We start from the raw sequence: 17,521 nt of genomic DNA on the forward strand, positions 1-17,521 counted from the left end.
AACAAATAGTTGAAAAGAATAAAAATGCTATATGCATAATCATGTTCATATGGCATTATTGGCAGTAGCTAAAAACTGGAAAACAACCTAACAACTGAGGGAAGGAAACTGGCTAAGTAAACCATTTTACACCCTCAAGATGGAATGCCAGGCCACCACTACGCCATATACAAAGGGCTGCCGAAACTTGTTTGTAAAATAATCTTCCTGGAAAATTGTTCAATATAAAATGGCACATATTTGGGGATCACAACTCCTTCAGAAACGGTTTTCCTTTCAATTAAAACAAATTAGATCAGTGTGGATTCACATGCATTTATAAGGAATAACATAAACCAGGCACAGCGTCCCACACACCCGGAATCCCAGCGACTCAAGAGCCTGAGGCAGGAGGATCACAAGTTCAAGACCAGCCTGGGCAATGTAACAAGACCCTGTCTCAAAAAATAAAAAATTAAAAAGGACTGGGGATGTAGCTCAGTAGCAGAGTGCTCCCAGGTTCCAGTACTGCACAAGAAGAGAAAGGAAGACAGGGAGGGAGGGAGGAAGGAAGGATTAACCTGGTGGGATTTGAGAGTTTTTTTTTTTTTTTAATACTGATTTTTTAGTTCTCGGCGGACACAACATCTTTGTTTGTATGTGGTGCTGAGGATCGAACCCGGGCCGCACGCATGCCAGGCGAGCGCGCTACCGCTTGAGCCACATCCCCAGCCTGAGAGATTTTCTTTATAATGTTTCTATGTTGTCAATGGAGGGAAGGTTGAGCAATCCAAGGCAGCTAGAAGAGAGGAGGGGTCCCTGGTGCATCGTGGGGAAGGCCCAGGTGCCCTCCCAGCCACTCTAGGCCTGCCTGTGTGATTTGGGCAAATCAGGGCACACCCCCTGGGCTGCAGTGTCCCCCAGCCGAGTGGCTCTACCTAACAGGGTTACTGTAAAGTCATATTGGCCAAGCTCAGGCAGCGGCCATCATCTGGGCCCGGAGCACAGTTAACTCACTAACCTGGACCAACTCACGGACATCTTCCACCAACCAGAAGAAGGACACTACAGGGGGCCCTTTGGCATCTCCCATCTTTCCCGGCCTTCTGGGCCTCACAGCCAAACCCGCAGGCTCACAAAGCAGGCGGGAAGGACTAAGCCCAAGCATGCCCTCAGAGTATCTTCTCCACCCCAGGAGGCCACCGGCCTTCTGCAGGGCTTCCTTACTTCTGCCCAAAGGAAGCATCTGGGTGACTTCTGGGAAGAAAGGATCCCTTGGTAAAGAGGCAGGGAGCTGGGGCTGGGTTCTAGCCATCTCACTGAACACCTGATATAGAGATTTTTTGTTTTTGTTTGTTTGTTGAAGGACTGGGGATTGAACTCAAGGCCTCATACATACTAGGCAAATGCTCTGTCTCTGAGCCACATCTGCCTCCCTTTTTATTTTATTTTGAAACTGTAAATTGTCCAGGCTGGCCTTGAACTGACTATCTTCCTGCCCCATTCTCCAGAGCAGCTTTGATTACAGGTGTGCATTATTGTGTCTGGCTCTAATATACAGATCTAAAGCCTCACAACAACCCTGGGGTTGTGCACATTTCATAGATGAAAAAACTGAGTCTTGAAAAAGGTTGATTGTCACAGGCAAGAGCTAGGATTTGGACTCGGGTCTGTTTTTTTTTTTTTATTCTGCTTGGCTAAACTATGTTCCTATCCCTGATTAAGATCCATACTCCTAGGTTTGATTCCTCTGGCTGCTGCAGTCTTGGAAATGTGAGCTTATCAGTTGTAGAGTTGGGACGTCAATGTTCGTGTTCTAGTTTTTCCAAAAGTCTTAAAAAGTCTGAGGCTAGCCAGCCAGTAACTAGTTCTTTCTATTGACTTTTGTTCACAAATCTGAGTCCCCAACTAGCCTGTGTGCTCTTTAATGCAGGCCCCGCAGCCAAAATCTCTGTCTTCCAGGGGCGGTTTACTGCTGTGGGTCCTGAGCCCTTGGACCTGCAATGACACCTCAGACGTTTATGCTACAATGCTCAGGTAGGGGCACCTAATAGTAGCTCCTTTAGACTGTGCTGCCCACCAGGAGACCTCAGCTGCACAAGGCTGAAAAGCCACATCGGTGTGCAGGGCCCGCCCAGGTGGGGAGGGACCTTCCTGAGCCTGCGGACAGCCCAGTTGGCTGCGAGAGGAACCGGCGATGCTGACCCCGAGGCTCCATTCCGGCGGAGGCTGGCGCGCATGCGTGCGAGGGGGGCCAGAGGCGTCCCTTGGGCTGCGCAGGCGACCGGTCTCGCTGAGTCCCTTAGTCGTGTGACATCGAGGGTCCCCACCAGCACCACCCTTTGCTGTTTTTCTTCCAACTATGCTGGGAGGTTTCTTTTTTTTTTTTTCTTCGTTTTGTTTTTTACAAAAATATATGTAAGTGAATGTTGATCAGTGAAGGAACATGCTAGAATGTCCACTCCAACAGCTAATGGCGCCTTCTAAGGAATAGACAAAAAAAAAACCTAAATGTCTTAAATTGTAGTCCTTCTAGGCAATAGAGTAGTATGCAGCCATTAAAATGTTTTCATCGCATCCCCTAAAAAATCTTTTAACAACACCATAAACTTTTTTTTAGAGATTTAATACAGGGGGAAAATGTTCATAATAAAATACACATGAAAATAATATCTGGCATGCGAGTAATCATTGCAAAGCAAAATATTAATTATCAAAAATCAATTAACAATATGATTTTATTTAATTAATTATGTTTATGGAGGTATAAGAGTGGTCCACTTTATGCTTTGAATATAACCCTTGCTGCTCTGCCATTGCAACTTATTTTTCAAGTGGAAATGTCTCTTTCCCTGCTCCTCCCTAACCTCTCTCCCTCACTAATCTCAGGGGAAACAGGGTTATCTTTCTTCCCCCTCCTAGGCAGAGTCTCTGTCCTTGAGTACACACCTACTATAGGAAGAAGTAACCCAGACTTTGGGGATGGTACCAGAAGATCTCAGAAATGACTATCTTCCAAATTAACAAGCAAATTATAACTTCAGAAAGACCCGTTCCAGCTGATGAACAGAATCACAGCTCCTGGGACAGGAATCCCCTGTGTTGATCCTTTGCTAGAAAAGCAATACACCTTCTTTTTCCTTTTTCTCCAAACCATGTCCTCATTATTGGATGGGCATCAGGGACATGGACAGAGTTTTCTATTACAACAGTGGTGCCAAGGACTGAACCCAGGGCCTGGGTCGCATACTAAGCAAGTGCTCCACCACTGAGCTATACCCTTGGCCCTAATATGATTTTATTTTATTCTAATATTTATTTTTTAGTTTTAAATGGACACAACATCTTTATTTTACATTTATGTAGTGCTGAGTATCGAAAGAAGTGCCTCAAGCATGCTAGGCGAGCGCTCCACCACTGAGCCACACCCCAGCCTCTAATATGATTTTATTTTATTTTTTAGTTTTTTTTTAGGCGGACACAACATCTTTATTTTTTATTTTTATGTGGTGCTGAGGATGGAACCCAGCGCCCCGCAAATGCCAGGCGAGCGCCCTACCGCTTGAGCCACATTCCCAGGCCCCCTAATATGATTTTAAATGAGTAAAGTTGTATATGTATCTAAATGAAGAAATTCCAACTGAGTATCTCCAGGAATTGGGACTTTGACTCTTACTGCCCTCTGTTTTGGGGTAGTTTTTAAATTACTGTAATCATTAAACACTCCCCCACCCCCGAGTTTGAGGCCCGTGAGCTAAGACCCCAACTCTTTTTTTTAATGTTTATTTTTTAGTTGTAATTTGGCACAATACGTTTATTTTATTTATTTTTATGTGGTGTTGAGGATTGAACCCAGGGCCTCACACGTGCTAGGCAAGCGCTCTACTGCTGAGCCACAACCCTAGCCCTAGACCCCCAACTCTTAAAAGAAAGGCAAGGTTGATTTTTAATTCAAGTTCAGGGACAAAAGTTCATGGTATATTGATTTTTTTTTTAAGCCTATGGCTCACTCTCATAATAGATGTTGCCTTGAACGCACAAGTCACCCTCCCTGTGGGCAGAAGCTGGGTGGGTGGAAACAGCCTGGTGGACTGGTAAGTCCTGCCCTCTGGCCAGCTTCTACCTGGAGGTTTACAAAGACTGTATGGTCCTCAATTGTTTCATCTTCAGAATGGACCTAATTGCCTAAGCACTGGCCTTCTCCTGAGAATTAAATGGGATAATTCCTGTAAAGGACTTGGCACAAGTCTGGATTTGGGAAGTTGAGCTGCTGCTGGCAGCTGCAGGGGGGCTGGCATGTACTCAGTGGGCGCGCAGTGACGGCTATTGCTTCCTTTCTCCTGGCCTTTGTGTGCTGAGGACATAATTAGGCATTTCTGCAGCTAAGTGGGAACGAATGCAGAGGTCCTGGACGTTAAGCAAATCTGAGCACAGTAGCCCCAAAATGTGAGAGGGAGAGTCAAGTGGGTGATTTGCAGTGCCCAGACAAGTTCTGAAATCCAGGCATTTTCCCTGTGCACCCTGTGCCCATAGCAGGGCTCAGATCAATCTGCAAAATGGGATAAGTGTTTCTAATGCAGAAAGTGGCGATGATTAAGTTGATAGGAATTTGGAGGTACAGAAAAGGAAAGATAGACTGAAGCTTAAAACGGGCTAGGGTTGTGGCTCAGTGATAGAGTGCTTGGCTCGTACATGTGAGGCACTGGGTTCAATCCCCAGCACCACATTAAAATAAATAAATACATACATAAAACAAAGGTATTGTGTCCATTTACTATTTTAAAAAATTTTTTTAAAGAGGAGGAGTTGGGATTCAGAAAATGCCCATGCACCTTTGAAATGCAAAACAAGCATTCCTGAGTAACCTAGCCCAAGTCCTTCACCTGCGCCCTTGACCTGCATCCTTGACTTTGATGCACAAGCCTAGAGAACTGGCACCAAGTTGGTGCAACTCTCCCTGGCTCCACCTCTAGTCTAGCCCTGAGCAACCCTCCCTCTATAAATATTACTGCTCCACACCAAAGGGTTGCATTGCTACCTCTAGAGAGCCCCCACATTGTCCCTTGAATGCAACTCTGCTTCCTTAGGTACATCTGTCTGTCTCTGATTGGCATGTGCTGAAATTCTTTCCCAACACATATTTCAAGGACTCCACTTGTCTTGAGTCCCCCTGTCTGGGAACTCCTTCAGACCTCCAGTGACAAATGAGTTGATACAGAATGGCTTCTGTGCACACGGAGCACCTGATGACTGCATAACAGTCATACCTGACCCAGCCAGCCCTGGGCACACTGTGGAAACATGGAGAAGGCAGACTGTAAACAGTAAGCATAATAATCAGTAGGAATCTCTGAGGTTGGCAGTTATGAAAATAATAAATAGACTAGAGAGCAGTGGCCATAGAGTATGTGGAGTAGCCAAGGAGTACCCTTCATGCTGGGCGCAGTGGCGCTCACCTGTAATCCCAGCAACTTCGAGGCTGAGACAGGAGGATCACAAGTTCCAAATCAGCCTCAGGCACTTAGACCCTGTTTCAAAATAAAAAAGACCTAAATGCAATGGTACACACCTGTAATCCCAGAGACTTGGGGTGGGGGGGCTGAGGCAGGAGGATTGCAAGCTCGAGGCCAGCTTCAGCAACTTAGTGAGGTCTTAAGCAACTTAGCAAGACTGTCTCAAAAGGGGCTGGGGAGATGGCTCAGTGGTACACCACCCCTGTGCTCAATCCCCAGTATCCCACCTCAAATTAAAAAAAGAAAGAGGGGTTGGGAATGTAGCTCAGTGATAGAGTCAGTGGGTTCAATCCCCCAATAACTCACACACACACACACACACACACACACACACAGAGTGCACCTCTCTGAGCTGAGACTAGATGATAGGAGGCAAGCCAGGGAGAGCCAGGCGATGAGCAAGGCCTCCAGGCAGAGAGCCCAGCATGTGCACAAAAGCCCTGCAATGGCAGAATTTGATCTGCTCACAGGAAAGAAGGCCCACGTGGCTGGAATGTTGTTGAGGACAGTGGGCTTCATAGGACAAGGTGGGAGGGCTTCCGCTTGTTGCCATAGCACACAACTAAAGGGTTTTTCAAAAAAGGTTTGATTCAGGCTGTGTACTTGCCCTGCATGTGCAAGGCCCTGGGTTCTAGCCTCAACTCAGCTAAAACAAAGAAACAAACAGAGGGTTTTGGGTTTTTTTGTTTTTTATTTTTATTAATATTTTTTAGCTGTCAATGGACCTTTATTTCATTTATTTATATGTGGTGCTGAGAATCGAACCCAGTGACTCCCACATGCTAGGCAAGCGCTCTACCACTGAGCCACAACCCCAGCCCCTAGGGTTTGGTTTTAATGAAATTATTGTGTGTTGAACAGATTGGAAAGGATGGGAAAAGAAGGAAGGAGACCTGTTGTGGGAGGATGGGGACAGAGACCAGTTGTAGGTTGTGATATTAAGAGGGGATCAAGGATGAGACCCAAGGTCCTGATGCCAGTTAAGTACAAGCTGCTAAAAGAACCGAAGGCTGGGAGCAAGTTGGGAAGGAACCCAGCGTTTCCGTTTTGACAGTTCACATTTGAGATGCCCACCCAACACGGGAGCCGAGAGGCCACCCAGGCCTTGGGTTTCATGAGCCGGGGCCTCCAGAGGAGGGCAGGGGAAGACAGGCCTGAAAGCCCTCCCACATTAGAGAACAGAAGAACCATGGGGTAGGAAGCCCAAGGAAGCAGGGGTTTCAGGGAGGTGAAAGTCGCGCAGGGCCCAGCGCCTGAGCAGTCAGGTGAGAGCAGAGGTGCAGGCCCAGGGCCTGGGGAAGGCACCCAGAGGGGAGGACCTCAGTGCCCTCAACAGAGTGCTGTCAGGTTTTGCTGAAAAGCGGAACAGAGAACTAGGCAGCGCCTGGAGAGGGCAGTGCTCCTCGTGCATGTGCATGTGCACGTGCATGAAGGCATGCTGGTGTGCTCCCGGGAGAGAAATGATGGCATTAGACAGAGGGAGGCGCCGCCTGAGAAGCAGCCAGGGAGGGAGAGCTGAGCTGAGCTGAGAGCTGGGGAGACAGCAGGCGGGTGGGCTTGGAGGGGGAGGCACAGGGAGATAAGGGCCTGGGGGACCAGAGCTGGCCTGTTGCTGTGCCAGGCAAATGGTGGCCTTTCTGGGTATTTCGCTCTGCCACCCTTTTCATAGGTGATGGGGAGGGCGGCACATGCAGGTGATTCCAGCAGGGCCAAAGCTTCTCTGGAGGCTCCGAGTCCCTCTCTTGACCCACGTTTGCCAGAATGGACCAGAGCCCTTGGTTGAGGGAGACAGGCTCCAGTGCTACCTCGTCCCCAGATCCTGGGTTACAGCCACCACAGGCTAAATGCTTTGGGAAAGAAGACAAAACTCAAGTTTCCTCTGAGAGGACTGAGGCCCAGGGTCACAGGGTTCAGACGGGGTAGGGTGGGGGTCTAAATGTGAGGTCTGTCTTCTAGGCAAGACGTAATGCAGGCACCTGGGCCCTGGGGTTGAATATTTAGGGGCTGGCCAGGTTGGTCTCTGAAGTTCAAGTCTCTATAAGCTACTATTTTAGTTGCCATTCCTCGGAGACCTCCCCACTTAACCCACCCCCAAACCAACAGGAGGGAGAATGTCACCAGGGGAAGGGCTGCATCTTTTTTTTTTTGGTGGTGGTGCTTGGGACCTCACTCAGGACCTGGACCATACGGGTCAAGTGCTCTGCCACTAAGCTACATTCCCAGTCTGGGCTGCATCCTTTCCAAGTTCATTGGAGCCAAGGAGATAAGGGAGCATTGTGGGTACACTAGGACTCCTGTCCCCCTTAGAGGTACTTTCCTGTGTCCTCACCTGCAACACGGCAGCTGTTCATCTAACAGCACCCCCTGCCCCCTGTCATCACCCTGCAGTTATACCCCCTGCCCACGCTGGGCTCCTCTACCCTGCTCTTTGCGGGTTTGGCCTCACAACCCAGCTGGCTCCCAGGCAGCCCTTGGTGACCCTCCCACCTCTGTTCCACTAGACCCCCAGGCAGCCTTACTGAACCCTAAGCCAGGCCTGAGTGTGCGGGATCCCTGCCATGGTCCCTGCCATACCTAAACAGAGTGCTGGGGCAGTGGGGGTTACCCACCTAGGCAGTCTCTGTGGACCTTCATGACTACCTTGACTCTTGCCAGCGCTGACCCTTACCGTGTCCTCCCCACCCCTTGGCCATCAAGTGACGCCTTGTTTAAACAAGCTTCACCAGACGGTTTTTACTAAGCAAATGACCCAGCTGCTCACCCACCGTAACTTCTCCCACCCCTGGCTCAGATACATGGCAAACCCCACCTCTTTCCACCCTCTCATCTCTCCTTAGTCTTGGAACTAATCTCGGAGATCCAATCTGAGTTCTGTCCCCAGGATTCCTCCAGGTAAGCTGATTTCAAAATCCAGTGACTAAATTGTGTTGCTGCTTCTTCTTGTGTTTCCCTAATTTCTAGTTTAAAAAGTCTTGAGTCTTCACTTCCCCCATGGCATTAATATGCTTGGGTTGACTAGGTTCCTCTCCTCTGAAACTCAAGTTGACATTCATTGCTATGTAGCCGTGCTGGAGACAGGGCCTTCAAGAGATGATTAGGTCATTCAGAGGGAGTTAAGCCTTTCTGGTGGGATTGAGTTCACTGTCATGGAGTCTGGCCCCTCCTGTTCTGTCTCTTCTGTATGTGGACACATTATGACAACATGAGGGCCTCACCAGATGTGGCCGCTGATCTTGGACTTCCAGCCTCCAGAACCATGAGCTAACTAAATTTCTTTCCTTTATAAATTACCCACCCTCAGGTATTCTATTGCAGCAACAGAAAACAGACTAAGACAATACATTTCTGAATTGGTGAAACTAAAGACCAGGTTTATTTCCGAATGGAGACCCTCAGAGCTGAAGCTATACTGCCTGTCTGCTAGCCTCTTGGAAGAAATCAAGTAAATGTCAGGAACCAATCAAAATATCCATCTATTTTTCTCCATTTAGTCTCATTTCTGGGAATCCATTTTAAAAGAAAAAAAAATACAAAATATAGGGGGGAAAGCCAAAACATAAAGACGTTTATTGAAGCTCTATTTATAGCTAAAATAAAATTATATATATATTTATATAGAAACAAACACTCAACAAGAAAACACCATGCAGCCATTTGAAAAAACAAAAACAAAAAAATAGTTCTACATCAACATTGAAAGATATTAAGAAAAAAGTAGGATAAAAGTTAAATGTACACTTACAACTTTGTAAGGAAAAAACGGAGAGAAAAGGTGCCCATGACAAAGCCGGTTAGTCTGGTTGGGGTCCCCTCTTTTGTCAAACTTTCCCCTAATGACGTGTTTGCTGCCAGGAGAGCGCTGCCGTCCTGAACCTCCCACGAGTCTGGTGAAGAAAGAACCTCAAGCCGCCCTCCTCAGGAGCCCAACCATGGCTGGGCCCACCGGGCACTTGGGAGACAAAGCCCAGCACAGAGTGGCCGAGGTCCTGGGGCTGAGTGTGAGGGAACAGTCCCAGTCCTTACAGTATTCAGACTGTCACTTTAGACGGCTAGGGTAGGGGCCTAGAGACTGAAGCAGAGTCACAAGGGGCTCTGCAGGCCACACAGCACTGGCCACTTGCAAGTCGGTTCTGAGGGCCAGGCAGCAGGGGAACCCAGACGTGGGTCTGAAGGGAGACCAGCAACCCCTCAGAGGGCCACCCAGTTCCTCTCCCTAGCCAGGGCTCCTCTGCACCCAAGGCACCTCCTGCACTGTGGGCCCGGGGGACCGAGGTCTGCCTTACACTGAACTCACACTGGCCACCAGCAGTGTGGCCCAGCCCTGCGGGTGTCTGCAAATATGTCCTCCCAATGCTGGCTCCTAAGACAAATGGCTGGGTTCCTCCAGGAATCCTCCCCAATCCAGACTGTCTACCTCCCTGGCTACTCCCCTCTGGACTCTGGTTTGTTGACAAAACCCTGTTGAGAGGGCACTGCTGCTGGTGACCAGGGGTCCTCCCCCACCGCCATCTGAGCAAGACACTGTCCCCTTTCTGCTCTGGTCTTCCAACACTGATTGCTCCACCCTCTCCCTCTAGTTATCTCTGAGCTTCAGATCCATAGGCCTCTGCCACATGGGGCCCGGGCCTCTGTGACACCCAGGCAGGGGGTGATTTAAAGAGTTGTCTGGGCCCAATGCGGCACCTCCCACTGAGGTACTTAAGCCCTCTGGAGAAGGGCTGTGAACAGCCGCGTCAGGGAAAAGGAGACGCAAGACAAAAGGACATTATCGGTGCTTTTTCCGTTTTTCTTTTTGCACAAAAACAGTCCATTTATTCAAGTGTTCTCCAGCACAAGTACATTAGAAAGGAGCTTTATTATATTCTTCTGGGCACAAAAAAAATGTGATGAAGGCGGAACTGACAGACTTTCTACATCTGCTGTACGCATTGACCTCTTTAATTATTTCATAAACAGCTATGTCACGAGCAATCACGTACACAGAGATACAACAGAACGCCGGGCGGGCGGCGGGGCCCTGCGGAACCCCCCGCGCCCCTCCCAGCTGTCCCAGAACCAGACTGTGAAATGTACATTATTATTGTCAATAAATAGAGAAGCAACCCTAAAAAAAATACAGTGGTGAAAAGGATGCTGGAACCAGGAAAAACAAAAACAAAACAAAGGAAAAGAGAGGAACTTAAGAGAAAGGAAGGAGGGCCAAGGAGGGAAGAATCTGGAAAGTCCTGCATTTAGCTGCGTGGAATGTGGAGTAGAAGTGCTCTGCCACCGGGGTCAAAGCGCAATCGTCTGTAACAGTAAAAGTTATTACCAAATCAGCTACGGAGTTTATTCTTCAGTATGAATACATGATTTCCCACAAATAAGTAAGCACCCGCTACTTCAATGCCTCAGCTAAAACACGTGAAATCGCTCACTTAGTTTTCAAGTACAAAGTTAAAATGCCTTTTTAATAATAATATATCAGAGTAAAATAATAGTCTCTTTTAAACTCCACTACAAGAAAACAAAACAAACAGTCATTGTCCAGACAGCAGACTTAATTTAACAATATATATTTTTAATAAAATGTTTTAGCACCTTGTTGAGTCACCTCCTCCCTCTGCGTATTCTAAGGAATTTCGGCATTTTTGTCGTCTGTTGGATTCTAGGGCTGTGCAACCAAATCGGTCTGTTAGTGAATGGGACTACAGTGACGCTTTAGACCGCTGCTCACGTCCTCAGGCACAGGCTGGAGCCGGGTGTCTGGGGAGTCCCCCTCTGCGCCCTCAAGGGAGCAGATCCCTGGAGCTTTCCAGTTGCTGGAGTTGCAGACGCCCAGGGGGCCTCTGGGAAGTTAGGGGGGAGTCCCCCCAGCAAGGCCTCCCTCCTTCCCCTCCCTACTCTGACCTGCTTGCTTCTTGCACTGCCCCAACTCCACTGCCTAGAGTTGGAGACAGGTCCCCAACCAAAGGCCCACCTTAGCCGGGTCTCTGAAACCCAAAGGTGCGAGATCCTCACTTCTCAAAGACCCCAGCCCTTCTTTACCAAAACGTAAAGATCCAAGAGCTTACACTAGAACAATAGGGTTCATCTATGTCCTTTCCTCTCCAGTCCTCCTGACCCCAGCACAAGGCCTGGCCACCTGTAGTTAACCCCAGAGGGCCACTCCAACTCCAGCCATCCCTTGGTAACCCCTTCCCCGTGCTGGGGGGAGTGGGAGGCACAGCGGCTCCCTGCCAAGAGGGACAACTCCTATCATATTCTAGTCACAAGCACTGGGAGCACGCAGACTAGAAAAAGATGAATGCAGATTGTTACCTTCCCAGGATCAATCAGTGGCCCTGCCTGGAAACAGTCTCCAGAATCACATCTCTCGGGTTCCCCTGACCAGAGCAAGCAGCAGCAGCAGCCTCCTCACAAGAGGCGCCAGGCAAGCCCCACAGGCCCAGCCTACAGCTCACAGGGCTCCTATGAAATGACAGCTCCAAAGACACTAGTCACAGCAACTCTGCGCCACGCAGAACAGCAAGAGGAATTCAAGACCTACTGATATAGACTTACATCATAAAAAATATGAACACTAATGATTGCAGTTTTCCTGTTAGCACGTCTCCGAGCAGGCTCAGCTGAACCACACTCCCTTGCTCCTCCTATGGACTTCCCTGTGCTAGAGATGGCAACACTCAGAAGCTCCCCCAGAGCAGCTGTGGCCTGGGGCCAGCAAGCAGGTGAAGGGAGCCAGCTGACTAGTTAGAGACTTTCAGCATCAGCCTGCCTTCCTGCTGGGGTCTGCCTTTCCCGACCACACCCCAGCCACTCACCAAAACCTTCATCTCCACCTGCCAACCATGCCCAGGCCTTTCAAAGGCTAAGAGGTCCTGGATGTTTTTTGGGGAAGTTTTTTTCTGATAGGATGTCAAACAGCAAGGAAGCTCTGAGGCCAGAGAGCAGACTTCAAGAGCCCTCTGATCCTCACCTGCGGGCTCCCCACTAGCCCACTGTTCCAGTCGGTCCCACAGGAAAGGGGTTAGCACCAGCCAGCCTGAGGCCCTTAGGCTCGCAGCCATCTGCTGGGATTGAGTGCCTCCTTAGGCGGGAGGCCAAGGCTTGTGACCCTGGCACTAGCACCCAGCTGCCTCCCCCATGCAAGGGCCATGGATCTCTTTGGCACCATGCTCCACTTGGCACCCTCAGGAGGGAGGCTGTCACCTGGGCTCCTAGCACCCTGGTTTCAAGAAGATGGGCCTGCTCTTTGGAAAGGAAATCCCATAGGGAACACCCTTGGGGATTATCCCCAGGCCCTTCTGGTTTCTCCAGATCCACTGCCCCCGCCCTTGGCTTCTTCTACAGCAAGCAACACTCCCCACCCCTAACCCTCCCATGGCCCACTCGGCTGAGGCCCCTTTAGAAGGTACCAAATACCTGTCCTCAGAAGTCCCCCACAGGGATGGAGGTGGATGAAGGGAACACCACTTGGACCAAGTTGGCACATTCCCCAAGTTCCCTTCACCCTACCAAATTCTACTGTAAGACCAAGCCCACAGGAAGGGCTGGAAGAAAAGCTGGTGATTAACTCCTGTCCCTGTATGGGGGCACCATGTCCATTTTGGGGGCCTTGGCAGGTTACTAGAGTGGGAGAAACAGGTGCTAAGTAGTCAGGCACAGGCCAATGTGCCCAGCACTCTCTCAGAACAAGCTGGCCAGCATGTGCTGGCCCCTGGCTCTTGCCACATTCACAGGTTCTTCCTGAGTCCCCATGCCAACCTTGGGGGAGCACCAGCCCCAGCTAGGGTGGAGCTGGGGCCACTGGGAAAGGCTGACTCCTTCACATAAGCAGTGGACAGAGGCTCAGGAGAGCCAGCAGTGCTGGAAGGGGAAAGCCCTGATGCAGATCTGGGAAGACCTTGGTGTTGGCCAGCAGGGGAGGGAGCACCTTGGACTGCTTGAGGCAGCCCTCCTCCCCTCAGCCCTCTGGAGCAGTGCTGGTAGACTCCAGGTCAGGAGGGAGCCCTGCAGAAGCAAGGAGGGACTCTGCTGGGGCAGGGGCAGGCCTCCCCCTCTCCTAGCTGCTCCAGCTACCACCTGCCATGTCAGGGAAGTGGCAGGGAGCAACTGGGTGTGATCTTATGAAATCCATCTACCAAGGAACTGAGTAGACTGGGGCCAGGACTACCTGCCCCAGCAAGGAGCGAGTGGCCACAGCTGTGAGCTTTACTCCTGAGCAATGAGCAAGGGGTTCAAAGCCTTGGTGTAGTTTTGTCACTAATTACTAATTTGCTTTATTGAAAAGGCGAAGTTCACTGTCCCATCATTATTACTTTTTTCCCAATGGAAGCCCTGTGGCCAAGACAGACAGGGATGTCAATTTGATTCTGTTTGGGGAGAATAGGTAGGGGGAGTAGAGGGCTGACTTGACTGGTGCCTAGAGTTGCAGGTCAGTATCACAGGTTGCTAACAGAAGAATCTTTGACATCACCAGGGGCAAAAGGGATAGAACACGACCTGCTAGAGGAAGCACCTTCTCCGGATCAAACCACCTCCTCTTCCTACCTTCAGCACCTAGCAACTTCTGGGATCGACAGTCTACCTGCAATCAGGGCAACAGAGGTAAAGAGCTGCTCGGGCTGACTCCACAAAGTCCTGAATCCTGGGGAGAAGTAATGGGAGCTCCCTGGTGAGTGACTCGCTATGCATCCAAATAGAAGTAGGTTCCTGTGCATGTGAGACTGATTGGTGTGGGGTTTATGCCTGCAGTAGGGACCCGGGCTCAGCACACCGAGCCCGTTTCCCCCCACTCCCCACTACATAATATTTCTTATACATGACCCTATCTATGTATTTATATAGCGCCTATCACCATAGGCCCCATCTTTTCTAGGGATGCGGACTTGGGACCATGTGCTTGACGGCACACCTCCCAGCTCTGCCGGTCCCAGGAGGTGCCGCCCCCCCTCCCATTATAAAATATATATCTCTATATGCCACATATCTACACCCCATCCATCCAGGCAAGCTCTGCCGGTTGGGCCCTCACCCTGGAGCCAGCAACGCCATCCCTTCCCACCGCCAACGCCAGGCCAGGCCAGGCCAGGCCAGCTGCCCCTAGGAAGCAGAACAAAGTGCGAGCACGTGGGGCCCCAGGCGCTGCTGACTTGAGGCAAGAGCACAGCTATCATCAGACCAAACACTAGAAAAGAAACGCACACCACTCCAAGCACACACACAGGAGAGAGACCGCAGGCCTCCCCCGGCCCTGACACACCTGACTCAGAGGAGGGGAAGTAGAAGAGAACAGCAAGAGCGACCAGCCCGGAGGGCAGGCCTGGGGGACTCCCTGGCCGTCCAGCTTGTCACCACACTGCCCAGTGGCCCACCTGGCCCAGGGGGAAGGGAGCCAGGGCACCAGAGCCACCGCTAACTTAGAAGCACCCTGCTCCCGCACCTTGGTTTGAAACCTAAAGGGTGTTGGGTTTTGTTTTCTTAAAGAAAATCTTAAAACAACATAATTATAACCAGAACCATAAGAATAATTATAATAAAAGGTGTCATCAGCCTCCCAGTATAAAACTGCAGCCTTTGGAGATGACCAAAAACATCACATTCCAGGGGCCCAGAGCCGCCTTGTGCACAGAGGGGAGGATGGTGAGGGCCTCATAAAAGAACACACAAAAGGCGACTTAGACAGGAAAGCACCAGTACGTTTTGTATGTTTTTTTATTTGCTCCAGGTGGGGTTTTTAACTGTCAATTTCCCACACTCTGGACTATTTCTGATCCCACAAGGAGCCCTCAACTCCACTAACATGAGCAAATCAGGAGGAGACTCCTTACCCTGCCATCTTGCTAAGGGAGTCTCTTTTTAGAAAAAATTCAAGTTATTGCCTGAGTCTGGATGGACTCCATGCTCAGCCTCCCAGGATCCCAACCACCTAAGCTGACCCCCATTTTGGCAGGGAGAAGTGGGAGAACGACACACCAGTTCTCCTCCTTCATCTTGTTAAAATCAAGGGGAAACCCCACCAGACAAAGCGCCATCTTCGAGCTGAATCCCTTTCTCCATCCTTGTTTAAAACCCTTTGCACATAAGGCCAGGTGGAAGCTGATGTTTTTACTCATCTCGCTGTTTTAAAGCACCATTATGAAGTCAGGTTGTACAGTAGTTAACAGTACCTTTTATATATATATCTCATATCTATCATATATATATAAACTGTAAACAAGAGGTAACAGCGGCTTCTAGAAACTGGTATTCTTCAAGGTTTCCTGTGTGTAGGCACCTGAAATACTGTAGAAAAGTATCTTATGTGGTGTTCGGTCTCCCTGCTGCTAGCTGGGTTCTGTCTGCATGACCAGGAATGGTGCTGGTAAGACAGCTCAGGGGCTGGGAGAGAATTCTGCCACCTGAGTGTCTCTTTTCTGTCCCCGCTTGTGCTCCTATCTGACCAGGCTAGAGACAACAACAAAAAAAAAAGATTTAAAAAAAATATATATACCCAATATATAGATTTCTATTTCCTTTTTCCCCTCTCTTCCACCTTTCCTCTGCAAGGTATTGTTACTATTTTTTTTGTCACTGATTTTTGCTGTAATAACCCTCTTGTTTCAGTCACAGCAAGAAACAAAAACCCAAACAAACAAAACCCCTCTGGAAAGAGTAGAAAACAAAAGGTTTTACAAAAAAAAAAAAAAAAAAGAAGGGGGAGGGAGGGGACTTGGTTTGTTTTTGTGTTTTCTTTTTTTAAATAGGACTGAAGATTAACATTGAAAAATCAGGAGATGATGTCCAACCCTTTTCGCAAGGCAAAGCCCTCCGGTATTTCCGTCTCTGTGGTTTGTTTTAAATTCCTTTTTCTCTTCTGGGTGCTGATACTTCTCTCCATCCTCACGTTCTTGGTGTTTTATTGTGTTTTGTGTTTTTTTTGTTTGTTTGTTTAACTTTGTGTCACTACCTCAGTTTGCCCCCATGTCCCTTACACACAAGCAAAATATTCCTTCAGCGGAGCGAAGAGGTGGCGGATGACTGGCACGCTCCACGACCGGCCCAGCAGTCTCTGCCTCGCCAAGCGGCTCATGTTGGAGACGTCAGTATAGTGGACAGGGAAGCCAAAAACCCTGGGGAAGAGGAGGCAGACAAGGCAGGGTGAGCAGGGGCAAGATCAAGCTGCCCCCAAGCCATCTGACCACATGCCAGGAGCACATGACCAGAAGCTGTCCACAACACCTGGGAGGGGTCGATGTGTCACCCAAACACTCATGATGGTGCCTGTTCTGCTGACTCCTTTGTTCTCTGTAACCAATTCCAACATTTGGATGGGTCACCAACTGTGTGCCTCGCACTGTGCTAGTCAAGTAGTTACTGTCGTCCCTGCTGTGAGCTTTACACAGCAGAAACAAAGCCAGGGTGCCAGGGGTGTGGCTCAGCAGTAGAACACTGGCCTGGCACGCGCAAAGCCCTGGCTTCCATCCCCAGACCACCCCCCCAAAAACAAGTCTTTCAAAGAGCACCCCCAAAATGCCTCCTAGACACACTATGTAGTTCCCCTGCACATGAGATCTAGGTACAGGGTGGACACAGCACAAGTCTGAATGTAACACACTCCACTTCTTGATTCTCCCCTGAAAGAGACAGGAGTTCCAAAAGGAGCTGAACTCCTGCCCGACTTCACAAGTTCAGGGATTTCCTGTTTGTGAAAATGTTCTCTCTGCCTGGCTAAATTCTAGTTATACCCAGAGAATGAGGAACTGATTCAGCCCCTTGCCTTAATCCCAGTTTTCACCCAACCAGGGTATAGAGGCTGTGCAGCCCACAAGGTCCCAGATGCTGTGCTGATTTACCCACAGTATAAGTTAAGGAAGCCTCCAGGGTTGCAGCATTTCTGGAGGGTGCAGCAGGCTCTCTCTCTCAGGCATTAGGAGCTGATTCCTAGACCCCTCCTGAGTTGTGACCAGCCAGTCATACCCTCCCCAGGGTCCTGCTATATTGGAAATGCCCAGCAAGGCCCTCCCTCACACTGAATCTATGGGAAACACTAGCCTGGTAGGAAAAGT

General features: G+C 49.5%; 1 protein-coding gene across 7 annotated transcripts in view; it reads right to left on the reverse strand.

The window, feature by feature from the left end:
• Nucleotides 1-10,257: 10,257 nt before the first annotated feature.
• Dnmt3a (DNA methyltransferase 3 alpha) overlaps nucleotides 10,258-17,521 on the reverse strand; it is a 103,959-nt gene continuing 96,695 nt past the window's right edge. For all 7 annotated transcript variants that reach the window (XM_046441391.2, XM_058578400.1, XM_058578399.1 and 4 more), the window contains one exon: nucleotides 10,258-16,585. In XM_046441391.2, coding sequence (XP_046297347.1) covers nucleotides 16,444-16,585 — 142 coding nt within the window. In that variant the 3' untranslated portion in view covers nucleotides 10,258-16,443. The remainder of the gene's footprint in view (nucleotides 16,586-17,521) is intronic.

Source organism: Marmota monax, unplaced genomic scaffold, assembly GCF_021218885.2.
Source record: "Marmota monax isolate L192 unplaced genomic scaffold, Marmota_monax_Labrador192_F-V1.1 WCK01_AAM20220418_F8-fsc00010, whole genome shotgun sequence".
NCBI classification, from domain to species: Eukaryota; Metazoa; Chordata; class Mammalia; order Rodentia; family Sciuridae; genus Marmota; species Marmota monax.